The 26,637-nt window shown below is 46.0% G+C and overlaps 2 protein-coding genes across 11 annotated transcripts in view; one reads left to right on the forward strand and one right to left on the reverse strand.

Annotated features, from left to right (window-relative positions):
• MTX1 (metaxin 1) overlaps positions 1-26,637 on the forward strand; it is a 175,690-nt gene that overhangs the window by 36,101 nt on the left and 112,952 nt on the right. The window lies entirely within an intron of this gene.
• THBS3 (thrombospondin 3) overlaps positions 1-26,637 on the reverse strand; it is a 104,374-nt gene that overhangs the window by 10,627 nt on the left and 67,110 nt on the right. For all 10 annotated transcript variants that reach the window (XM_068252542.1, XM_068252539.1, XM_068252541.1 and 7 more), the window contains 9 exons: positions 26,030-26,182; positions 24,318-24,428; positions 20,582-20,689; positions 11,771-11,930; positions 11,572-11,690; positions 9,100-9,152; positions 7,284-7,477; positions 2,976-3,154; positions 1,486-1,534 (listed from right to left, as the gene is read on the reverse strand). In XM_068252542.1, the coding sequence (XP_068108643.1) occupies positions 1,486-1,534; positions 2,976-3,154; positions 7,284-7,477; positions 9,100-9,152; positions 11,572-11,690; positions 11,771-11,930; positions 20,582-20,689; positions 24,318-24,428; positions 26,030-26,182 (1,126 nt within the window). The remainder of the gene's footprint in view (positions 1-1,485; positions 1,535-2,975; positions 3,155-7,283; positions 7,478-9,099; positions 9,153-11,571; positions 11,691-11,770; positions 11,931-20,581; positions 20,690-24,317; positions 24,429-26,029; positions 26,183-26,637) is intronic.

The following is a 26,637-nucleotide window of genomic DNA, read 5'->3' on the forward strand; positions in this document are numbered from 1 at the left end:
TATTTACTATCTGTTGACCCTCACACTACGTGGAAGTGGTAAAATTGGTCAGTGGTTGGCCAATCATAATTGCATGTGTGTATGCACCCTAAGTAACACCTCTCCCTCATTCATAGTAGCTCTACCCATGTATAATGCTATATGCAATTGATTAGGAAATAATGGGGACCTAGGTATGGTAGAAGCTTTGGCTCCTCTTTTTGGTAATCTAAGATGGGAGAAGGGTCAGAGATAGTGGCAGTTGGGTCCCCTGACACCCACTGGGCCCCAGGCAATTGCCTAGGTTGCCTGGTGGATGATACTGCTCTGGCTATACAGTATATTATAGTGAGACCTCCCTCTCACATTGATTCACATTGGCACTAGTTGTGCATTATAGTGATTCCTTCAGCGTTATCTGTGACATTCAGTACACTTTAACCTCCCTGGCGGTAAGCCCGAGCTTATGCCGCGCAGGAGGATTTCTCCGGCCCTGGTGGGGTGATTTGGCCCATTCAAAGTGCTGTGCGCGCAGCCAGCACTTTGCTAGCCGCGCGCACAGCTTGATCGCCGCCGCTCTGCAGCGATCGCCCGCACGCAGCGGCGAAAGAGGGCCCCCCCGCCAGAGCCCTGCGCTGCCCGGACCAATGAGTTCCGGGCAGCGCTATGGGCTGGATTGGGTGCGCCTGACGTCAGGACGTCGGCTGACGTCCATGACGTCATTGCGATCGTCGCCATGGCGACAGGAGAAGCCAAACGGGAACGCGTTATATACGCGCTCCCCTGTTTGCTATTAGTGCCGGCGACGATCGCACTAGAGGGACACATGTGCCCTCTAGTGGTGTTTCATGTAGCTACCACTCTGGTAGCTTTACATGAAACAAAAAAAACAAAAAAAAAAAATAAGATTTTTCCCAATTTGAAAAAAAAAAATTAACCGCCAGGGAGGTTAACTACTTGCCGACATCTCCACACCAATTGGCGTGATCATGGCGGCAGCCCCAGGACTACACCACGCCTGGTAATGGAACTAGCAGGAGATCGCTCCACCTTCACTCTCCCAACCGCGATCTAAGGCAGCGTTGTACTGGGGACAGCCGTGTGACACGTATGTCCCCTCTGTAGTCCAGGAAGTGAGGCTGAAGCCTATGACAGCCGATCACTCTGATTGGCTGGCAGGGGGAGGGATGGAGGAGGGAATATAAAATAAATAATAGTTATATTTATTTAAAAAATAATAAATCAAATATTTATATTAAGCAAAACAATAACTGGGGAGCGGTCAGACCCCACCAACAGAAAGCTCTGTTGGTGGGGAGAAAAGGGGGGGGATCACTTGTGTACTGAGTTGTGCGGCCCTGCAGCTTGGCCTTAAAGCTGCAGTTGCCCAATTAGTAAAAAATGGCCTGGTCACTAGGGGGGTTTAACACCGCGCTCCTCAAGTGGGTAAAGCGAAAGCTTATTTTACAAAATGTTATTCAGCTGATATGCAGAAGGGAGCCTTACCAACTGCCAGCCCAGGGTCACTGTTCATCGTCTGCACGATCTCCATTCCCTGACACAAGCAGATGAAGAGAAATATGTTAGCATCACATGGCAGCCATATATAGCCTTATAAACATGAAAGATTGAAAGATCGCTTTTATTGCTACACCGCTTGACTGTGTATAATGACCATCCTTCAACTGTGGCTGCCAATGCTTTATTACCTAATGCTAACTTAAAGGATACCTGAGGTGACATGTGACATGATGAGATAGACATGTGTATGTACAGTGCCTAGCACACATATAACTATGCTGTGTTCCTTATTTCTTTCTCTGCCTGAAAGAGTTAAACATCAGGTATGTAAGTGGCAGTTTCTGAGTCAGGACTGAGTCAGACTACAGTGTGACCCTCACTGATAAAAAATTAGAACTGTAAAACACTTTCCTAATGATACATACACACGGGTTACAACTGTCGCTGCAACCGCGTGGCACGCGCATGTTGCAGCGACAGATCCGTGTGTATGCCGTGCGCGCCACGAACAGTCGCTAGTCTGAGCTGACGACGGGCGATTGACTTGGTCAATCGCTGGCAACAGCTGTCGCCTCCACTTCGACACTACTGTCGCTAGTCCGCCGTGTGTACGCGGACTAGCGACAGCAACTCCATACACAATGTATGGAGCTTCCGGCGGGGGGGGGAGGAACCTTCGGGGACAGCTTCCGCCGCATCTCTGCCTTTGGGCAGAGACGTTTAGACAGCTGTCGCACGGGCGGAACTGTCGCCGAGCTGTCGCGCGCGCGTCCCCTGTGCGCTAGCGACTAGCCACAAAGGTCCCCCGTGTGTACTTGGCTTAACAAAAAATGGCTTCTGAGAGCAGGAAAGAGATAAAAATGGTCAATAGTTCATATATTTTTAGCTCTGTCATACTTCAATGAATGTGTCATTGAGCAAAAACAATAAAACAGTAAAAAGTTAAAAAGTACATTTAAATATAAAATAAAACTGTGGAATATCGTCAAAAGTCATTTTTAGGAGAAGGAGGATAGATACAATTGTTTATTTCATTAGTTTATTTCCAGTACGGGTATCCTTTAAAGAGAATCTGTTATAAACTCGGTGCAATCCCGTCCTCTTCTGCCTTCACCCCATGTCTGCTGTTAACGCAAGTGCTGATCCACGTGGCCGGTGTACCAAGTGGGGTTTGTCACATCACACACGCCTGGTGCCACATGGTACAGACACTCGCAGTAATGGGGGTGACAGCGAAAGACACCGGGAGTATATTACCACCAGGCACCCTATTGAGCACTTTTGACCAAGATTTTCCAGCATGTCCAATCAATGCATTCAACCAATTTCAGTCCAAAATCGATGAATTCATCGACTGGGTGGAAATGTTGCAGCTTTGATTCAATAAAATGGTTAATTAGCCTGCAACATCACTAAATGTATGACCCCCTAAAGTGTCTCCCCCACACACAATAACACACAATGCTTGGGGTCACCTGGTTGAGCACAACCCAGTTGGGATCTATCTGGGCATCTCCTTCTGGATCCAGGATGACGGTCTGGTAAGCCCTGAAGTCAGTGAGTGTCACCTCGGCACTCTCAGGGCAGACATCTTCAGGATCAGCAACTGAGTCGTTATCGAAATCCACCTCGCAAGCATCACCAACGCCGTCCCCTGTGAGAAGAACGCATCTGATGACCATCAGTTACCAGAACGGAGACTCTTCCAAACCAGAGGGTGAACGTCTATATAGTCCTGAAAAGATGGCTTCTCCCTAATGCAGCCTTTTATGTAAATGAGAGAATGTGGGTGTGGCCTGCCCTTCCACATGTGTTAATGACATTCTGATTTCCATTCGGTCATCTAATCAACCACATCTCACCTCAAAGTGGAACACAAGACAAAACTTTTCTTTCTAGTTTTGTAAGACAGGTCCTGCCGGTCTTGTATGCTTTCTGTAGAAGTTCTATCACCAGAGACAGGAAGTGACCAGGAGTCTCTAGAGCAGGGGTGTCAAACTCAAATACAAAGTGGGCCGAAATTGTACACTGGAACCTAGTCGCGGGCCAACCTCAATGTCTACTTACCACCTTCCTCATTTATAAAGTTCCCAGGTGTCTAATGGCCTCTCTCCAACAACTAATATACAGTTCCCTGGTGTCTAGTGGTCCTCCTTCCCCTATACAGTTCCCTGGTGTCTAGAGGCCCCCGCCCTCCCCATACAGCTCCCAGGTGTTTAGGGCTTTCCCCCTACCTCCCCCATATGGCTTCCCATGGTGTTCTAGAGCCAGTGTCAGACCGGGAGTTGGAAAAACTGAAGAAATCCACCTGCTGGCCAAGCAGCAATAACCCTGTGTTATCACCCCCAATAGAAACCTTCAGCAAGTCTTCGCTGTTTGGCCAGCAAGTGGATTTCCTCAGCTTCACCACCTCCCAGTCCGACACTGTCTAGAGCTTCACCTCCAATATGGCTTCCCTGGTGGTCTACAGTGGGCCAAACATAAGGGAAAGTGAGGAAACCACTTGAGGGCCAAATTTAATGGCTTTGAGGGCCAGATTTGGCCCACGGGCCGGAGTTTGACATGTATGCTTTAGAGTGTCAAAGTTAATAAAACTAGAGAGAACTTCTAGCTGTCTCTCATTCTGTGTGAGGTATATGCTGCACTGACACAACAACCCACTTGGGTAGAGGGTAAAAAAAATGCTGGTAATATTCTGCAGGTTCGTGCTCAGCAAGGGGGGAGCAGAGGATGGCATGGGAAGACTCTATAGGATCCAGAGGCTTCCCACTTAGGTAAGTATTTGCTGTACTTTTTAACTTTGTGATGCCTCAGGAGCACTTTAAAGTTAACCAGAGAGGATTAAAAGTAAAAGTTTTATACATACCTGGGGATTCCTCCAGCCATGTCCGCAGGGATCGTTCCCACGCCCCCATCCTCAGCCTTCTCCTGCTCCGGTCCTGAGTCCTATAACTTCGGCCAGTCGACACAAACGCAATGCGTTCCCTCTGTCTCTACCTGGGGGCTGGGAGCTACTATTCTCTGCCGGAGAGACGGAGGGAGTGCACTGCGCTTGCGTCGACTGGCGAAGTTACGGGACCCGGAGCAGGAGCAGACTGAGGACGGCAGGGTGGGAACGAGGGACCGGAGCAGGAGAAGACTGAGGACGGCGGCATGGGAACGAGGGACCGGAGCAGAAGACTGAGGACGGCGGCATGGGAACGAGGGACCGGAGCAGGAGAAGACTGAGGACGGCGGCGTGGGAACAATCCCTGCGGATGGGGCTGGAGGAATCCCCAGGTATGTATAAAACTTTTACTTTTAATCCTCTCTGGTTAACTTTAAGGGATATGCTTCTGCTACTTAAGTGTGCAAAGGACCTACAGACCCCAAATGCCCACGTTTATTACTGAAGTGTATAAAGCAATGATGTGCACATATTACTTTAGATAGCTTTATAGAAGCTAAGCAATTAAAATCCTCAGCTACTTCAACTTCACACTAACCATAACAGACTTGGCCAAGAGCGGAAGCTCCAGAACTGGCTGCAAGTCACTCAGCTGGTGCAGGTGTGAAAATAAGCAACTGTTCCTACTCTGTGCAACTAATTTAGCGCTGAGCAAGTTGCTGACCGCGGGCCGTCCCCAGACCATAAGCACTATGAATCCGGCCTGCCGCTGGAGTGTAAGAAGATCGACCGTGGAATGAGCCCCCATCCCAAACACTCGGGGGAGATTTTGCTTCTCTCAGAATCGTTCTTGCCAATCCCTAGTGCCAAATTCTGGGTGGGATCTTTTTTTTTTCTTGCGCAGGTGTGAAATTTCTCTTTAAATATATGGAGCACTACACACCCCACACTGAACATGCCTATTACCTGAATGTGTGGAGCAATGACACCCCTCATATAGGAGCAGCAGAGGATTATGGGAAAATGTCACCAAGCGGTCACCAGGCAACAGGAGAGTCACATGAAGAACAGAAGATGTAAAGTGCTGCAGATACAAAGAGGACAGAGAGCAGCAAGGAATTACAGAACAGGTTACAGTAGCTGGAGCAGGAAAGGGATGAAGATGACGCAGGTTACAGTAGGTGAGATGGTAAAGGTAGGAGAGGCGGGAAAGGATGAGGATGAAGGATGAATGTTACATTAGCTGAGGTGGGAAGTGATGAGAATGAAAATAGGTTACAGTAGGTACCGTAATATGGGAAAGGAAGGAGTTCACAACAGTTTACAGCTACCAAGGCAGGAAAGGACGGGGATGACAGCAGATTCCAGTGGAAGAGGTTAATGTAGAAGTTATAATTCAGACATCTTTTCAGGGATGTAACTAGAAATCACTGGGCCCCCTGCAAAACTCTGGATGGATAGCTAGCCAGCTATAGGTGCCCCTGGTAAATGTAGCCAGCTATAGGTACTCCCAGTAAAGGTTAGCCAGTTATAGGTGCACCGGGGGGAGTAGCGTCGGGGAGGGGAGCCTGTCTCTCCTTCCTTTTCTCACCTTGGGCTCCCCCTTCAGCGCTCCCCCCTCCAGCAATGTCAATAGCGGGCAGGAAATGCAGACTCACCTCTTGTGTTCCATGAGACGTCCGCTCCTCTCTGCAGTGCCACTCACCCTATTTCCTGATTAGCTCAGAAAGTAGAGTGAGGCTCTGCAGAGAAGAGCGGATGTCGCATGGAACGCAGAAAAGGTGAGTCCGCTCTCCCTGCTGTCATTGCTGAAGAGCGAGCGCTGAAGGGGGAACCCAAGGTGAGGAGTTGGGCAACCTCCCCGCCGCTGTGTGTGCCCGCTGCTCCCCCTTTGTGAGCTGCACTTCCTTCTGCCCCTAAAAACAGCCCTGGAGGGTCCCAAAGCCATGGGCCCCCCTAAGGTTTTTCCCCCTAAGGGCCCCTCTCCGGCTGCATCCCTTGCAGGGGCTATTGTTACGACCCTGCATCTTCTCTGGTACGAGCTGTTTAGACACAGTGAAGTAAAGGTAGACACTGCTCTCTGCAGTGAAAATAAATTGATTTTACACATTATTATTATTTAGTATTTATATAGCGCCGACATATTACGCAGCGCTGTACAGTGTGTATATATATATATATCTTGTCACTAACTGTCCCTCAAAGGAGCTCACAATCTAATCTCTACCATTACCATATGTCTATATTGTGTAGTGTAAGTACTGTAGTCTAGGGCCAATTTTTTTTTTAGGGGGAGCCAATTAACTTATCCGTATGTTTTTGGAATGTGGGAGGAAACCAGAGTGCCCGGAGGAAACCCACGCAGACACGGAGAGAACATACAAACTCTTTGCAGATGGTGCCCTGGCTGAGATTCGAACCAGGGACCCAGTGCTGCAAGGCGAGAGAGCTAACCACTACGCCACCATGCTACACATAAGGAATACTTAGGAATGTTTTTAAATGTTTTATTTTTACTGCAGAGAGCAATGTCTATCTTTGATCATCGGCAAAGGCGAGAATCTTTCTGCCTGTGTCTTCACTCTGCCCTCTTCCTTTTCTGCTGAATAGACACATTGCCCTGGAAACAGCTTAGTCACTTTAGCAGAAAAGGAGGAGGGCAGAGTAAAGACGCAGGCAGAGATTCTTGCCTTTGCCGATGATTAAAAACAGACACTGCTCTCTGCAGTGAAAATAAATGATTTTAAATTTAGGGATGTTTTTAAATGTTCTTTTATAAAACTAAGAGTAGTTACTGAAATTTTAGTTTTGGGAGTATAGTCCCACTTTAAGATATTTAAGCAAAAATGTTCCATCTCCCTAATGCTGCACCATACATTAGGCTTCTCTTTCTTACCATCCGTGTCCTTCTGGTTGGGGTTGTGAATTAGCCGGCAGTTGTCAGGTCCAGGTGGGATGTAATCTGGAACACCGTCGTTATCATCATCCTGGTCACACTCATCACCCACCCCGTCATTGTCCGAATCCAGCTGGGAGCTGTTGGGGATTTCTGGACAATTATCCTTCGTGTCCTGGTGGCCATCACCATCCCTGAGGAAGAGCAGTGGACAAATCAATCTCCATGAATGAATTATCTAGACCTATGAGCCAACCAATCCAACCTGCAATCTACTGGCCCATCCAATCCTCCCCACAATATACAGTAACAACCTACAATATACAATCAAGAAAGCTGACCCACCAAATCCAACTCAAGATTCACCTAGTCCAACCCATGGCATACATATGAAATCGCCGCCGGCAGACTTGGTTGCAGGGTACAGCCAGTATATGGCTTATCCTGCTCCTGCACAAGTCCCAACAGCATCAATTACTATTCCCCCTCCGTGTCCACATGGACGGTGGGGAAAGATGTAATTTGGCTACCAGCTAATGCTGGAGGCCGAATTACAGTGTTTTAAAAGTAACTTCAGCTCCATCTTCTGACAGCTCCAAAGTTACTCATTGTGTGCCACTATGGCCGTAATTCCTATTACGGTCTATGGTGGCGCCAGCTGTGCCCAAATCTGCGCTGTTATTACAGTGCTCGAACCCATGACCCTTAACACCAAAAAAGGAAGAGTTTCTAACCCCTGCAAAGGCTACTGCAGGTGCAAGGGGAGCAATCTGGGTTGGTCTGTATGTGGGCGATGAACAGTACAGGATGAGTGGCAGGTGGTGCAGCTCTAAATTATCCACGAGCAGTGGTTGGAGTATCTGAAAAAGAAGGGGGGAGAGAATGCACTCAAAGGGATAAAGAAAGAAATGGCCAGCCGGCTGAGGAGTAATCTCACCTGATGGAGATGCTGATGCGCCCATATGGGGTTATCAGCTTTCAGGCTGGTGTACCACTTTAGCTGGGGGGGACCAGGCTGCACGATCAGGTCGTCCTTCAATAGCACAGGATGGATGGTTCATTTTAACAATCCAGACAGAGTCCCTCCAGGCAGCTTTAGCTGAGTGTCAGTGTTATGCTGGGAATACACGATGCGTTTTGGCGTTCGTTTTTGCCGTCGTTTTCGCTTTCGATCGATTCTACTCTCGATTCACTGCTCGATTCCCCTCTCGATTCCTTATCTTTTCTTATCAATTACATTCACTTGAATGAGGAGAATCGAAACGAAAGTAGAATCGACCAGATCCAACAGGTTGGAATTTATCTATCGAACCCATCTATCTAAAGTAAAAACTTAACGTGTATTCCCAGCATTAGGCAATGACAGCCTGAAGATTAGGACATGCAGCAGTGATGGATGTTTCTATCTTTCAGCCGCGCCGCTCAAAACACTCCACACTCTAGCGGGGAGTATAGCGGCAGTCGAATGAATGGGGTGCGTGCGGTAAAGACACGGAGGTCCCATGTATAAAACTATATTTTATTACGGAAACCAATTAAGAAAGTTGAGTACAAAAAATTGTACCCATGGCACGTGGCTGGAGTGTATTTTCAGAACATCTTTGCAAACGTTGATGATGCCATAAATCCAGCACAGGGTGGTGTCTTGAGGCAAGCATAGGGCAGGACAATTTATGTCATTTCTGGTCTCATTCTAATCAAAACATTAGCCAAAGTCCTTAGAAAAAATGCTCTGGCAACTGACCATAACATAGAGATGGGGTGGCTCTCCCACCCACACAATGAATACAAAGGTGACACAAAAGGAGTACCTTACCTGTCCTGATTGGTGTCACACATATCGCCCACCAGATCACTATCGGCATCTGTCTAGAGGAAGAACAAAGCGTGTCAGAGCCATCAACCTAAAATTATGCTAATTAGAACAATGGAAAGTGATATTTCAGCAATATACAGTATGGAGAGCTATGTCACCCCCTTACTAAGCTGTTAGGAACCCATTCAGAACTTGCTCTACTTGCTTGAGGCACTGTACATTCTACAAGGAGAAGAGGAATCCACAGTGGCAATCGCTGCACGCTACGTCACAGCATGCCTCAGACTGAGAGGAGGAATCCACAGTGACAATCACTGTACACTATGTCACAGCATGCCTCATACTGAGAGGAGGAATCCATAGTGACAATCACTGTACACTATGCCACAGACTGAGAGGAGGAATCCACAGTGACAATCACTGTACACTATGTCACAGCATGCCTCAGACTGAGAGGCGGAATCCACAGTGACAATCACTATACACTATGTCACAGCATGCCCCAGACTGAGAGAAGGAATCCACAGTGACAATCACTGTACACTATGTCACAGCATGCCTCAGACTGAGAGGAGGAATCCATAGTGACAATCACTGTACACTATGCCACAGACTGAGAGGAGGAATCCACAGTGACAATCACTGTACACTATGTCACAGCATGCCTCAGACTGAGAGGCGGAATCCACAGTGACAATCACTGTACACTACGTCACAGCATGCCTCAGACTTAGAGGAGGAATCCACAGTGACAATCACTGTACACTATGTCACAGCATGCCCCAGACTGAGAGAAGGAATCCACAGTGACAATCACTGTACACTATGTCACAGCATGCCTCAGACTGAGAGGAGGAATCCATAGTGACAATCACTGTACACTATGCCACAGACTGAGAGGAGGAATCCACAGTGACAATCACTGTACACTATGTCACAGCATGCCTCAGACTGAGAGGAGGAATCCATAGTGACAATCACTGTACACTATGCCACAGACTGAGAGGAGGAATCCACAGTGACAATCACTGTACACTATGTCACAGCATGCCTCAGACTGAGAGGAGGAATCCACAGTGACAATCACTGTACACTATGTCACAGCATGCCACAGACTGAGAGGAGGAATCCACAGTGACAATCACTGTACACTATGTCACAGCATGCCTCAGACTGAGAGGAGGAATCCATAGTGACAATCACTGTACACTATGCCACAGACAGAGGAGGAATCCACAGTGACAATCACAGTACACTATGTCACAGCATGCCTCAGACTGAGAGGAGGAATCCACAGTGACAATCACTGTACACTATGTCACAGCATGCCTCAGACTGAGAGGAGGAATCCACAGTGACAATCACTGTACACTACGTCACAGCATGCCTCAGACTGAGAGGAGGAATCCACAGTGACAATCACTGTACACTATGTCACAGCATGCCTCAGACTGAGAGTAGAATCCACAGTGACAATCGCTGCACACTACGTCAAAGCATACCACAGACTGAGAGCAGCATAAATGAACTGTAAACCAAAAAATGTCCATGAACTGCTAACCCACAGTACCCCACCTTGTTCCATGTCCCCCATTCCCCTGATTTGGTAATGCCTGTATGAATCTTGGTCATGCCAATAAAGCTACATTTGATTTGATTTGAATCTGTGTGCAGCGCTGATGTATTTCCTTTATCTACCAGCAGGGGGCTGCTCACTACCTTTGGATCAATTTACAATCCGCAATCTCATCTGCAGATGGTCTTTCATCTCCAACCAGCAGAAGTCAACCTGCTGCTTTGCATCTGCTGACCCACCAATCTCTCCCTCTATAAAATGTCTGGTACAGATTGACGGTCAAACCGATAATTTCCGACAGGTCTGATCTGATTTCCGATTGTTTCTCTGGTCAGTTTTGTATAGAAATGATCAGTTAATCGATCAGAAAAGCAATCGGAAATCAGACCAGGCCTGCTGGAAATTATTGAATCGACCACCAATCTGATGGGAAATTGCATGGTGTGTACCAGGCATAAAAGTGTCAAGCAAACTGAGCGCATGTGGCATGGATACATTGGGCACTACCATTGACTTCCAAATAAAATATCAGCAATCTATTGGAAATCTATGTGCAGTGTATTGGCAGGCAACAGAGCCTATATATAATATATATAATATAGAGCCTATGGCAAACACTGAAAGCATGCTCTGCCCCCCCCTCCCCCCCCCTCCTCTAAAGACAGCATCCTTTCTTGCATACATGTGTTAAATGTCTCTTGTTCCCTTTCTGTCCTCTTTTCCAACAATAAGCCAAGTGCGCCGTACACACATAAGTAGCCATGTTCCCGATAACAGAATCTGATCTGAGGTCTGAGTGACAGGTAGGCACAGAAGCAGGCATGGCGACCATAATGATGCTGTGACACCCATACCACAAGCCATGCCTGCACCCCTCTAGATACACCTCTGCTTACCTGTGTTGGGTTGCTGGTCTCTGGGCAGCTGTCACAGGCATCGCCCACCCCATCCAGGTCTCGGTCTGTCTGAAGAGGGTTCGGCACCTTGGGGCAATTGTCCAGCATGTTGGGGATCCCTGAGGACACACACAGCTTAATGCGCACCCTCATTAAACGCATGCTTAGGCACCGTATACAGTATACAATGACAGCTCACCATCGCCATCTATGTCATTGTCACAAGCATCGCCTTCTCCATTGGCGTCCGTGTCCTTCTGGTCATTGTTGGGGACGTTCGGACAGTTGTCACAGGCGTCGCCATAAGAGTCAGTGTCGGAGTTCTGTTGGTCTTTGTTGGGGACCAGTCTGCAGTTATCCTGTGAAGACATAACGTATGAGTGCTCCCGAAGACTGCAAATCATGATAATTAATCAATGATTTGCCTTCGCACAGCCTCTAACTAATTAGAATCACTCTCCTTCTCCAGCTGTCATTTCCAGGGCAGAATCTGACTGATATCTCATTGACTATTAGCAGTTTTTAAACATTTAAAGTGGTATTGTCACCATAAAAATCACATTTCAAAAGCAACTGGTCTGAGTGTATTAAGTGATTAAGATGCTAATCCTGCATTCAAAACGTGCAAAACTTTTTCTGCTGTTATGGTTTGTAGTTATCACATACTTTATGAGCACTGGCCCTAGTGCCAAACAGTGCCAAAGAGTTGAATGCTGGGAGTTCCTATTATCTATAATATATTCCTCCTCTTCCATTTATTTCCCTGCCTTGCTCCTTATCAGAAACACCCTCTGATTACTTGTGTTTACAAGCAAGGCTGAGGTGACTCAGCGATTGGAGGAGAAGACAGTGCAGTTGTTAGTATACACCTCAGTGGGAGTTTCTGAAGACTCTGGGAGGAGGGCAGCTAATGAATACACAATGAGCAAGAGAAGGGAGGGGGGGGGGGACAAGAGTCAGGGAGGAGATGATGTCAGCATTAGCTTGGCAAGATGGCCCCTGCCTAGAATAGGATTTTCTGCTTTTCCTTTATAACATTCACAGGAATCATTATGTGGATAGCACAATACATCTGTTATGTAAGGTGAAGTAGTATTTATCTACTTATATATGTGTTTTTTATTTCTAGGTTAGCATGAGTGTCACTTGTTCTTTAAAGAGAAACTTTAATCCAGGATTGAACTTCATCCCAGTCGGTAGCTGATACCCCCATTCCCATGAGAAATCTCTATCTTTTCTGGAATAGATCATCAGGGGGGTCTGTATCACTGATATTGTGGTGAAACCCCTCCCATAGTGTGATGTCATGACCTAAGTCCTGGCAGTTTCCTGTCTGTGAACCTCATTGCACTGTGGGAAATAACAGCTGTTTCCAACTGCCAAGCAACCAGTATCTCCCTCTGTGCATATGTATAGCTAAAAAAATAAAAATAAAACCTTGTAGCCTATTGCAGTGTTAGGGGGTGTGGTTATAAATAAACACAGTTGGTGCTGTCTAGTTTTTTACTTGTCTGCCAGTAGTAAAGATGATGACATGTAGGCTCATTGTGGATCAAACAGTATGAACAGTATGAACAAATTACATTGATGAATATCAATTATTCATCTATTTTTAACTTCTCACTTTGCAAAGTATTGATTTATTATTTTCCCCTTTTCGCTAAAGTTCCTCTTTAAAGAGGAACTCCAGTGAAAATAATGTAATAAAAAAAAGTGCTTCATTTTTACAATACTTATGTATAAATGATTTAGTCAGTGTTTGCCCATTGTAAAATCTTTTAAATCCCTGATTTACATTCTGACATTTATTACATGGTGCCATTTTTACTGTTGGCAGGTGATGTAGCTGCTGCATGGTCTTTTGGCAGTTGGAAACAGCTGTAACAGCTATTTCCCACAATGCAGCACGGTTCCCAGACAGGAAACTGCCAGGAGTACGTACTCAGAATTTCTTTGTGGGAGGGGTTTCACCACAATATCAGTCATACAGCGCTCCCTGATGGTCTGTTTGTGAAAAGGAATAGATTTCTCATATTAAAGGGGGGTATCAGCTACTGATTGGGATAAAGTTCAGTTCTTGGTTGGGGAAACAGTAAATTCGGGCGCCTGAGGCTAGTGGACAAATCGGGCGCCGCCATTCACTTCTATAATAAATATCGTTTAATGGGCGCCCGGTAGGAAAAAAGGGCGCCGGAGAAAACTAACGTTTTAAAAGCGGCGCCCGGAGACTTAATGTTTTATTACTGTTTCTCATGATTACACATTATTTAATGATTTATACATGTTTAAATATTATTTTTAAACGAAAACCAGTACAATATTTTTTCCAAACATTATTTTTAAACGAAAAACATTACTTTTTTTTTCTTTTCTTTTTTTTTTTTTTTTTTTTTTTTTTTACATTATTTTTAAACGAAAAAAATAACAGGGGGGTCTTAGGTTTAGGCACCAACAGGGGGGTCTTAGGTTTAGGCACCAACAGGGGGTCTTAGGTTTAGGCACCAACAGGGGGGTCTTAGGTTTAGGCACCAACAGGGGGGTCTTAGGTTTAGGCACCAACAGGGGGTCTTAGGTTTAGGCACCAAAAGGGGGGTCTTAGGTTTAGGCACCAACAGGGGGGTCTTAGGTTTAGGCACCAACAGGGGGGTCTTAGGTTTAGGCACTAACAGGGGGGTCTTAGGTTTAGGCACCAACAGGGGGGTCTTAGGTTTAGGCACTAACAGGGGGGTCTAGGGGTTAGGGGTAGGTACAGGGAGGGTTACTTAGGCACCAAAAGGGGGGGTCTTAGGTTTAGGCATCAACAGGGGGGTCTAGGGGTTAGGGGTAGGTACAGGGAGGGTTACTTAGTAATTTTTTTTTTAAACGTTATTATACGTTTCATTATTTAAACGAAAGATTAACGTTTTTACAATTGCCGATTTAATGCACATTATTTAATGATTTATAACGTTTAAAAACATTACTTTTAAACGAAATACATTTTTAAACGTAATCCATGTTTATCGTTAAAAACCCGGCGCCCTTTTTTCCCATCGCCCCTTTTTAACGTACGCCTTGGTTGGAGTTTCTCTTTAAGTACTGTAGTGGAAAACACACATTTGTTTAGTGACAAACTGTCATCCTAAGAGATCAAAAATAAAGACTGAAGTGGGAAACTCAGCGTGTACTCAGCGTAGGAAACAATAATTCCCACCTGTGCTGTGTGGGGAGAAGAGCTTATCCCCGGGACACCAGAGAAGGTAAATTCCATGCATTCCGGGAGATCTGTCTGTGGGCACAGCTGTATCTCTCTGAAGGACCTAACTAATCACTTAATTGTCAGGCACCTCCGGGAGATGGAAATGGCTCAGGCCACAGGCTGACGGTCGCCACTGTTTTACATGGGAAAGCCAGAGAACCAGGTGAACCAGAGCCACAAGGATATTGTATGGGACTAGAGGTGACCTTAAAGCGTAACTGTAAATTTGTTTAAACTAAACAGTTTCACTTACCTGGGGCTTCCCCAAGCCCCCAGTAAGCCGTCCTGTCCCGCGCCGGTCCTGCCCGAGCCTCCGTTCTTCCACGCGAGCTACTTTCATTGCAAGTCGACGGCAACTGCGCCTGCGCACCCCAGGCAATGCGACGCTTTCATCGCGTTCCCACCCGCTAGAGCAGCTATAGCGGGCGGGAACGTAAAGAAAGTGTCGCATTGCCCGGAAGGGGCAGGCGCAGTTGCAAGTCGGCGGTAATAAAAGTAGCTCCCGCGGGAGACCGGCGAGGGCACAGGACGGCTGCTGGGGGCTTGGGGAAGCCCCAGGTAAGTGAAACTGTTTAGTTTAAACTAATTTACAGTTCCGCTTTAATCTCCAACAAACTATACAAAATAAAAAACGTGAGAGGCATATGGAGGCTTCCATATGTATTTCCTTTTCAATAATACTAGTTGCCCGGCTGTCCTCTGCTCATGATCAGTAGTGTCTGAATCACACACCTGAAACAAGCATGCAGCTTATCTAGTCAGACTTCAGTCAGAAATATCAGATCTGCATGCTTGTTCAGGGCTTATGGCAAAAATATTAGAGGCAGAGGTATAAGAGCAGGATAGACAGGTAGGGATGGTCGGAAAATGCCCATTTCCGATTGCGGTTTTATGATTTTTCAATTTCAAAGGAGTATTTTATTTGTCATTTTTACATCAGTGAATGCATCATGTGACAAAAAAAATGGGAAAACCAGAATCTTGTGATTGGTCTAAAATGACAGCGGTAATCCGAATGTTGCAGAAAATCTCTGCGCTGTCTGAGTTGCGGTAAACACAATTGGGTTTTCCCGTAGCTTCATACTCGAAAATACTGAAATTTAGGGAGTTAATTTAAAGCGGAACTGTGAATTCATAAAAAAAAACCTGTTTCACTTACCTGGGGCTTCCCCAAGCCCCCAGCAGCCGTCCTGTCCTGCGCCAGTCCTACACGAGCCTCCGCTCTCCCGCGCCAGCTAGTTTCATTACCGCTGACTTGCAAGTCGACGGCAACTGTGCCTGCACGCCCCGGGCTACGCAAAGCTTTCTTCGCGTTCCAGCCCGCAATAGCATCTTGCGCTAATTGAGCATGACGCTATAGCGGGCAGGAACTCAAAGAAAGGTTCGCGTAGCCCGGGGCGCACAGGCGCAGTTGTCATCAATGACGGTAATGAAACTAGCTGGCGCGGGAGAGCGGAGGCTCGTGCAGGAAAGGCGCAGGACAGGACGGCTGCTGGGGGCTTGGGGAAGCCCCAGGTAAGTGAAACTGTTTTTTTTTTTTAATTAATTTACAGTTCCGCTTTAAGCACCTGTGGGGGCGGGTGAGGGAGGGTTAACTTACGCATGCTGCCTTCCGATCTGATGTGTCCCACGTCGCGTTCCAAGTCGCTTTCACAGAGAAAAAAATTCATAGAGAAAAAAATAGTTCCTGGAACTCACAGGTATTTTAACAATGAATACCACAACGATTGTGGGAGCATGGGACTGGCAATGGCAAATAGAGATGTAGCGAACGGTTCGCCGGCGAACGGTTCCAGGCGAACTTTGGTGGTTTGCCTTCGCCTGGACCAAGCAAACTTTTGCGGAAGTTCGATTCGCCCCATAATGCACTATGAGGGTCAACTTTGACCCTCTGCATCACAGTCAGCAGGCACATTGTAGCCATTCAGGCTACACTAAGTCCTGGAGCCCCACCCCCCCTTATATAAGGCAGGCTTGCCGGCCATTACACCCACTCGTGTGCCTGCTAGAGACAGACTAGGGACAGCTGCTGCAGACTTGTTCTCCTAGGGAAAGATTAGTTAGGCTCTTGGCTTGCTCCTGGCTGACTGTTATTGCTAAAATAGCACCCCTCAATAGCTCTTTTGAGAGCTCTAATGTTTTCCTGATGTGTTTTTTTTGTGTGTGTGTTGCTCACTGACATTATACAGCCCTATCTGTTGCAGCTGGACCTAGGTAATTGTTATTACTGTGCCAGCCAGGCCCTGCCTAACTATCTATACTGGGACACCTACCTATGCCTACCTAACTACTGGGGCACCTACTTACCTATACGGGGACACCTACCTACCTATACTAGGGGACCTACCTATGCCTACCTACCTATACTGGGACTTCTACCTATGCCTACCTACCTATACTGGGACACCTACCTATGCCTAGCTAACTACTGGGACACCTACCTATGCCTACCTACCTATACTGGGTCTCCTACCTATGCCTAGCTAACTACTGGGACACCTACCTATGCCTACCTACCTATACTGGGTCTAATACCTATGCCTAGCTAACTACTGGGACACCTACCTATGCCTACCTACCTATACTGGGTCTCCTACCTATGCCTAGCTACCTATACTGGGTCTAATACCTATGCCTAGCTAACTACTGGGACACCTACCTATGCCTACCTACCTATACTGGGACTCCTACCTATGCCTACCTACCTATACTGGGACTCCTACCTATGCCTAGCTAACTACTGGGACTCCTACCTATGCCTACCTACATACAAGTAGATAATAAGGTCGTTGCTTCATTGTGGTCAGACCAAATTTGATCAGCTGGACAGTCACTGTTGTTCTATCATTGAGCTACCACAGCCCGGCGACCATATGGGCTTGAAAAACGCCATGGCCTACACTCTGGCCACGGTGCGCACCACTCCAGCACGGCCGTCACTACGCAAACAGCTGGTGCGTTACACAGTGAGTTTGGTGCGTCAGTGTGAAGCAGAACTCTTATTACACTCCCTGATTGATGTATACCCATGCAAGATGTTTGAAAGCACGTTAGGCCTGCAATTTAGCATTCAATGTGATTTCTGCCCTTAAAACACTGCTTTGCGTCAAATCCAGATTTTTCCCGGGGACTTTGGGCATGTATCCCACTCCGCCATGCCCCCCTCCAGGTGTTAGACCCCTTGAAACATCTTTTCCATCACTTTTGTGGCCAGCATAATTTTTTCTATTTTTTAAAGTTCGCCTCCCCATTGAAGTCTATTGCGGTTCGCGAACTTTTCGGCGAACCGAAAATCGGAGGTTTGCGACATCTCTAATGGCAAAACCAGAAAAAAGGGGCTATGAGGACAGACCCTGCTTCACATTCAGTAGAAAAAGTTTATTACAAAGCATATAAAACACCACTGCATAGACACCAATTGTTACTTTAAAATCATAGTTCACTGCCGATGTAACAAGCGCAGCCGGCTGGGCTCACACATGCACCTTGCACCTATATCACAGACATCAGTCACACCCGGGATCCCATCATTCATCTGCTAAATAGTAGGGAACTGATTGTTAGTACAGCATGCTAGGGTAAATCAGAGTTCCAAGCAGGGGGATGAGTGTCCCGCACAGGGCTAGCTAGCCACAAAAGCACATGCAGGGTCACAGAGGGCAAGAGCAAAGTATAGATTCGTAAAGCTTTAAGCATAAAGATGCAGTAAACCAGCAAGAATCTGCCTCACTGAGGCTCTCACCACTCAGGAAAGTTTATGATCATCTCCCGTCCAGGGTTTCAGGATTATAGCAGTCTCTTGACTAGCAGTCACTAGCATGCTTCGGTATAGGTAGAGAGATGACCCCTTCCCTCCAGTATAGGTAGATGGCCCCCCAATATAGATAGCCAGATGACCGCTCCCCCCTTTCCCTCCAGTATACGTAGCCAGATGACTCCCTTAATCACTCCTTTTCCCACCTCCCTTTCAGTATAGGTAGCCAGCTTGCCTTCACACCGCAGCAGCCATCAGTGTCGCTCATTTTTCCACTTGTCTCCAGTGCAGAAGCTTCCACTTCCTTTCCGTCTTCAACACTGTCCAAGTCCATAGCCACCGGCCACAATGCAAACGTGCAGAGAGAGCAATGTGGCTGCTGCAGTGGCAGCTAGCAGCAGAGTACTGCGGTCAGGCTCGCCTGATCTCCCTGCATTGCAGAATTTCCAAGCTTGCAAATGCTGCACCAGTTTAGCCAGCTGCTTTGGTGCCCTTGCTTCTGTGGTGCCCTAGGTCATGGCCTAGGTGGCCTTGGCCTAAATTCTGCTCTGTGTACACGTAACAACAGAATGCATTGTCAGCTATATAGCCTCGGCCAGGAATGTCGCCCGAGGGATCAGCTCTCGATACCCATCGGGCCGAAGCAGGTTGTTTCGGCGCACGGAGCTCAACGCCGAGCACCGAAAACAGGTGCCCCATAGCAGCAATGTAATGCTGCAGGGGGGGGGCACGTAAGGGTAATTTGGGGTTCTCGGACCCCGAATTACATCGCCCTCTGAGTTGCGACAACTCAGAGGGGGAATAGTATTTATTGCCGCCGGGGAGATCTGCGGCAGCAGGGTGAACTGTCATTCAGCTCCCCCTGTGCCCAACTCACAGGCGACATGTACATACATACACCATCGGGCAACATCAATCAAGAATATGTACAGGCCTTCAGGGCCGGAGCTACCATAGGAAAAAACAGGCAATTGCCCCAGGGCCCCAGAGCCTGTAGGGGCCCCCAAGTTGTCCCTCCCCCATCTTAACTGTTGCTCCCCAGGGACTCTGCAGAGTGTTAAGTTGGGACATGATTGGGGGAGGGTCAGCAGCCAGCTCAGGGGCCCAGGAGGGAAATTTGGCTGCAACAAAGGGCCTCTAATGACGCTTTTTGGTTCGGGTGGTGTCTGTTGGGGGCCCCCAGGCTAATTTTGCCCTAGGGCACAATTGTTACTTGAACCCGTCCCGCAGGCCTTTACAGTAAGTGATTGTGGTTAGCGCTTTTTAAAGTGAACCAGAGACGAAGCACCCTCATGTATTTTACCATATATATCAGTGGGAACATTAGAGAAACCGCCTACCCTGCTCTCTGTTTCATCCTTCACTGCTTAGCCTGCTTATTATCAGCCCTGATAAAATCTTTGACTGAGCATTCAGTCTGGCTTTGCTCAGGAATCATTATAGCTGAGTCATTATAGCAGAGCCAGAAGGGGGCAGGTTTGGGCTTGAAAAGACATCAGAGAAGACAGACTCCGCTATAATGATACCTGAGCAAAGCCAGACTGAATGCTCGGTCAAGGATTTTATCAGGGCTGGTAACAAGCAGGCTGAGCAGTGAAAGTTTAAACAGCGAGAAGGGTAGGCGTTTTCTCGAATGTTCCTACTGATATATATGGTAAATACATTAGGGTGCTTCATCTCTGGTTTACTTTAAGCACTGTATCGCGATCACTCTAGAATCGCGGAAAAATGCTGCATCTCGTTTTGCGATTGCCGCTAATCACCCGCGATCGGCGGCAATCGTGGCAGTGAGATCACTGCCATATTATAGTATAGTATATATAGTATTGCAGTACTGTTTTAAAAAGCGCTACAGCTTCAGAGATTAGCCGGAATCGCCCGCTAATCGCCCAAGTGAGAATGGGCCCTTACAAGATACAGAACCAAATGTACAAAACAGAGTTTTTGACAATAAAAGTGAAATTTACCATTCAATTGATGCAACAAGCAGATTTTAAACAGGCATGAACTTTACCCACCTCAACATTCTTAATTCCATCTCCATCAGCATCCTCGTCACATTGATCCCCAATGCCGTCATTATCTGCGTCCTCCTGGCCAGAGTTGGGGGTCAGTCGGCAGTTATCCTGCACAACAAAACACAACAGATGGGCTTTTAAAAAGAGCCAACAACCTAACAAAAGCTTAAAGAGGTGACTACAAGTCCCAGCATGCATTGCCACATCAGTGGCAAGTGACAACCCATAGAACTATAAGTCCCAGCTAGCTTTCTCAGACCTTGTGTGGCTGGCAAGGAATTCTGGAACTTGCAGGCCTGTAGGTTCTGCATGTTGTGTGATGATCCCAAGGCACATCGCCTAAGGCAGCTAAAGTTAGAGATGACTTGTCCATTGTCCCACCACATATGGAATGTCCATTGGCCCACCACATATGAAATGTCCATTGTCCCTCCACATATGAAATGTCCATTGGCTCACCACATATGATATGTCCAATGTCCCACCACATAATAAAAATCTAATGATACATATAGAACTTAGATTTTAAAAAGCATTTAAGGCAAGGGACCATGTGCAATTCACTTTTTCTCCTGAGTTTTCTTCTTTGAGATAATGTTTCATCTTCTATTTAACCACTTCAGCCTACAGGGTTGAGAATTTTTTACATCTAAGCAACTTTCACCTCCCATTCATTTGCCAATAACTTTATCACTACTCATCACAATGAATTGATCTATATCTTGTTTTTTCCGCCACCAATTAGGCTTTCTGTGGGTGGTACATTTTGCTAAGAGCCACTTTACTGTAAATGCATTTTAACAGGAAGAATAAGAAAAAAACTGAAAAAATTCATTATTTCTCAGTTTTCAGCCATTATAGTTTTAAAATAATACATGCCTCCATAATTAAAACTCACGTATTGTATTTGCCCATATGTCCCGGGTATTACACCGTTAAAATTATGTCCCTATCACAATGTATGGCGACAATATTTTATTTGGAATTAAAGGTGCATTTTTTCAATTTGCGTCCCTCACTATTTAGAAGCCCATAATTTAATAAATCATATTGATATACTCCTTTGACATGAATATTTAAAAAGTTTAGACCCTTAGGTAACTATTTATGTTTTTGTTTTTTTTTTATTATTGTAATTTTATATTTTATTAAAACTTGTATGTGGGTATTTTTTTGGTGTGGGAGGTAAACAGGGGATTTTACATGTGTAAAAATGTATTTATTCAATGTAAGGTGATTTTTGGTGTAGTTTGCCATTTGGCCACAAGATGGTCACAGTCAAAAAGTCCTGGGAGCGAGCTCGAAGAAAATAGAAGCAGGGGAACGTTTTGATCTCAGAAAAGCCGCAGCGTCTGAAGAGACGCTGTCGGCTTTTCTCCGGGGGGGTCCGATCATTGAAAGGGATTTATAATCCCTTTCATTGATCGCTGAGCTAACGGCCCCCAGCAGGAGCGCGCACGGGGGGGCCCGCGGGAGCGCGTGCGACCCGCGGGAGTGCGCGCAGCCTAACTGGACGAAAATTTTCATCCAGTTAGGCTGAAGTGGTTAAAATAACTAGCAGCAAAAATTAGGTGAAAAAGTACTATCAAAATTATTTTGAGTATTTTCTTGTCTGTAAATGTTTAAAAGGCATTTTATTGACAAGTTTAAAATTATTACCTAGGATAAAACTCAGGGCTCATATGCAATTAACTTTTCTCCCAAGTTTTCGCCTAGGTGATATTGTTACAGGTTCTCAATAAAATGTCTTTTAACCATTTCGCATCCAGACCTTTTTTCCCACTTATTGACCAGAGCAGTTTTGACAATTTAGCTATGTCCCTATTTAATCAGAAATGACTTTATGCCTACTTAAATAGGAACTGTAACGACAAAACGGCCCCTGGGGGGTACTCACCTCGGGTGGGGGAAGCCTCCGGATCCTAATGAGGCTTCCCACGCCGTCCTCCATCCGTCAGGGGTCTCGCTGTAGCCCTCCGTGCAGCGGTGACATAATATTTACCTTCCTGGCTCCTGCGCAGGCGCTCTGACGGCTGTCGGCGCCGAAGTAGGCGGAAATACCCGATCTCCGTCGAGTCTGCTCTACTGCGCAGGCGCAAGTTTCCGGCGCCTGCGCAGTAGAGCGGACCCGACGGAGATCGGGTATTTCCGTCTATTTCCGTGCCGAAAGTCGCCACAGCGCCCCCGCTGGAGCCAGCAAAGGTAAATATTGAACTGACAGTCGGCACAGTCGCCGGCTGTTCGGAGGGCTGCGGCGAGACCCCCGTGGGACAGAGGACGGCGTGGGAAGCCTCATTAGGATCCGGAGGCTTCCCCCACCCGAGGTGAGTACCCCCCAGGGGATCTTTTTGATGTTACAGTGTCTCTTTAAGACACAGAAAAGAAATATATATTGTTTTTTTTCAAGACAAACTAGGCTTTCACTGTATGCCATTTTTTCCCTTGAACAATTTTGTTTTCTATGAATTTTAATGGGAAAACAAAGAAAAAAATAGAAAAAATATTATACCAATTCCAGTTTAAAAATAAAAAGTGCTACTGTAGATAAAAAAAACCACACATTTTGTTTGGCTATTCTTACCGCTTATCACAAAACTTAGATTATGTTCCGGTCTCAATTTATGGTGAAGATATTTGATTCTGAAATAATGCTGCAGAGTGTATTTTTCACTATGAACTGAGAAAATAAAAGTATTTTTAATGGTAAAAATCAATCTCATTAGCTCAGGAAACATATATTCCCATTCACCAATCAGTGCTGCATCAGATAGTGCCAGAAATGTGCACAGGAGCAAGCCCAATCCTGCACAGCACTGCTTCTGTACAAGACGTATATCTACTGACTTGTGGCTTAGATGAAGTCACAGAGGACGTATATCTACTGACTTGTGGATAAAGTGGTTAAAACCACCTGCAAGTGAGAAAATAATTTTGACAGTACTTTTTCACCTACGGTACTTTTACTATCGTAAAGTGCTGAAAAATTATTTTAAAAAGAAGTTGAAAAATTATCTCCAAAGAGAAGATTTAAGAGGAAAAGTTAATTGCATATAGGCCCTTGGCTTAAAGAGGAACTTCAGCCTAAACAAACATACTGTCATTAAGTTGCATTAGTAATGTTCATTAAAATAGATAGGTAATATAATCTCTTACCCACTCTGTTTTAAAAGAGCAGGCAAAGGTTTGTGATTTCATGATGGCAGCCATGTTTTTGGTTGAAAGGAGGTGACAGGGAGCATGAGACACAGTTCCAACTGTCCTGTGTCCTGATCACCCCTCCCAGTTGCTAGGCAACGTGAACAACAACATAGGAAATCCCATCATGTTTTGCACAGCATCAGGGGGAAAAGCCCGGGCTGTTTTCTTTGATGGGGTGGAGCTTAGCTAAAAATGCAGCTAAAAATTAGACTTCTATAAGAAAAACAAAGTTCTGATGCTGTGAAACTGTTAAAGAAACACCAAGCCTTTTCAGTTCTGCTGAGTAGATTTTTAGTCTGGAGGTTCACTTTAAGTTTACTCTTAGGTGATATTTTCACATTTGAGCAATAAAATAAACATGACAGCGCTCTTTCACCTATTTTACAATACTTTTCCAATTACAGAATGCTCATAAGTTATTTTAAACGAAAGATGAAAAATGATCTCCTAGTAGAAAAAGTGAATTGACCATTTCCCTCTATCGTTATCCCCATAGTGGGGTCCTCCCGCTCATCCCGTGTGCAGCAGCCATACTCACCTGTCGGCAATGCTTGTTGTTGTCTATACACGGCATTGGCTCATCTGGGTAACCATCAATATCTGTGTCTCGGCCACATGTGTACCCGTTACCAGCCCAGCCGACGTTGCACTGTGAGAAGAAAGAAATCATTATAATCAGTGCCACAATATAGTTATCAGACAGGCCTGAGGAGACTACAAAGAGCACCTGTCACGCTTTACAAGGAAGAGCAGAGCCCTGATCAGCATTACAGAAACACATCATTATTTATTTCATTTTACACAATGCACATTGTCCTGCAGATCCATTGCCTCTAATGTTGGGAACAGACGATGCAACTTCCAGTTCGATTGACAGGAATCGGATGATTGTTTCTGAACGATAACGGGATCAAGTTTGTAAAGTTATAATGGGCAAAATTGATCCCTTTATCAACTGGAAGTAGTTTGGACATGTACACACGATACAACTTCCCATCAGATTACCCATCGATAGGAAATTGCATTGTGTGTTTCCAACATTATACTTTTAGCCATAGACCCTGAACAAGCATGCAGATCAGGTGCTCCGACTGAAGTCTGACTAGTTTAGCTGCATGCTTGTCTCAGGCATGTGTTTCAGATACTGGATCAGCATGGCAGCCAGGCAACTTGTATTGTGAGGAAATAAATATGGCAGCCACCATATTCCTCTCAGTTCAGGTGTCCTTTCACTATGATAATGCAAAGAAAAGAAGGGCAGATGTGGAGCAGTTACTCAGAGTGACCTAGAAGGATTAGGCTGGTATCTCAGGTACAGATTACCCAGCAAGCTCATGGTGAACCAGAACTGTCAGGAGTGTATAAGGGGCTACAATGGACCAAAAAGCCCTCTTACTAAAATGCAGGGAAAACAAAAGTTTGCTTTCTTAAAACAGAAAGAATTTGCGATAATTCAGGTTGGAGTGAGCTCAGAGATGTCTCCCAGTGCATCACTGCTGAATATATGCAAATTATCCATTGTTGTCCCTGTGAGTTAGCCACACCTCCAGATCCGCTGGAGTGCAATGATGTGTCAGCTGGTTAATTAAACCTTTGCTGTGAATCATGCCTGAAAGGGTTGGATTGCGGAATAAACCATTCAGGAGCCGCTCACAGTGCGTTCCGCTTGCGTTAGCGTTGGAGTTTTTTGTAGCGATTTTTTTTTTATTCCCGATGCTTGGGTGGGCGTTCCGTTTTTGTGAAAAGCGCTTTTTTAAACACTTTTTCCGAGCTCCCAAGCGCAAGTCAGGAAGTGAACTCTTTGATCCAGAAAATAATAAATACAATGTATTTATTCATAAAAATGCAAACACAATCGCTGCACGGAGAAATTTTGTGAGCGTTTTGCGTTTCTCCTATACCTTCCATTGAGACGGAATCGCCTCAAAAATGGTCCATGCAGCGCTTTGCTGAACGCACAGCGCACAAACCGCGATGATATGAACCTTCTCATAGACATTAATTGCACAAGCGTTTGGTGGGCGATTTAAAAAAATCGTCTGCGCTTGAAAAAACGCCTCTAGTATGAACAAGCCCTCAAGGAGTGGATAGTGTCTTGCCTACTCTCTCATTGAAGATTTTGTGACAGGTGCACTTTCATGTTTCCATAGGCTGTAAATATACAAGTCTCATCATGCTTCAGTGGCTGCAATAAAAGGTCCAAACATACGTGAAATTTTGCACTTCTTGCAAGACGGCGTGGTCACTTACCGCACAAGTCACGTCCCCGCTTCTTTCAAACACACAGTGGGCGTTAACATGGCAGGGGTTGAACGCTGGGCCGGCGCAGGATTTCTTGGGCGCACAACCCATAGACTGGTTCCCCACGAAGCCCGGCCTGCAAGGGCCGCACCTGAACGAACCCTGAAGCCAAAGAAAAGGAGGTAGATGTAGAAGAACAGACAAAAAATAGTGCTATGCTCTACCAGATAGGTCAGTGCTGTGCCAAACAAGTGGGATGGGTCAGAGTCTACCAGACCAATAGGACAGGTCACCACAAGTCTGTACCAGGCAGGTGCGATAGGTCAGTGCCAGGCTGTACTAGACAGATGGGACAACAGTGCTAGGCTGTAGTGAACCGGTGACACTGCTCTGTAGCAGGTAAAAATGGCACAAGAGGAGCACCCACTAAAAAGTTGGCAATCGTAAAAACTGCAATTAGCTGCAATGAACAATAATTATGGCTCCCGATATTTATCAGGTGCCATAATTATTGTACATTGCTACTTATCACGGTCTTTACTGTTGTCGCCTATGGTAGCGGCAGGGTGGTTTACGTGGGTTAAGGATTGGCGTGGGGGAGGCAATTAAGGTTAGGC

Source organism: Hyperolius riggenbachi, chromosome 9 (genome assembly GCF_040937935.1).
Source record: "Hyperolius riggenbachi isolate aHypRig1 chromosome 9, aHypRig1.pri, whole genome shotgun sequence".
NCBI classification, from domain to species: Eukaryota; Metazoa; Chordata; class Amphibia; order Anura; family Hyperoliidae; genus Hyperolius; species Hyperolius riggenbachi.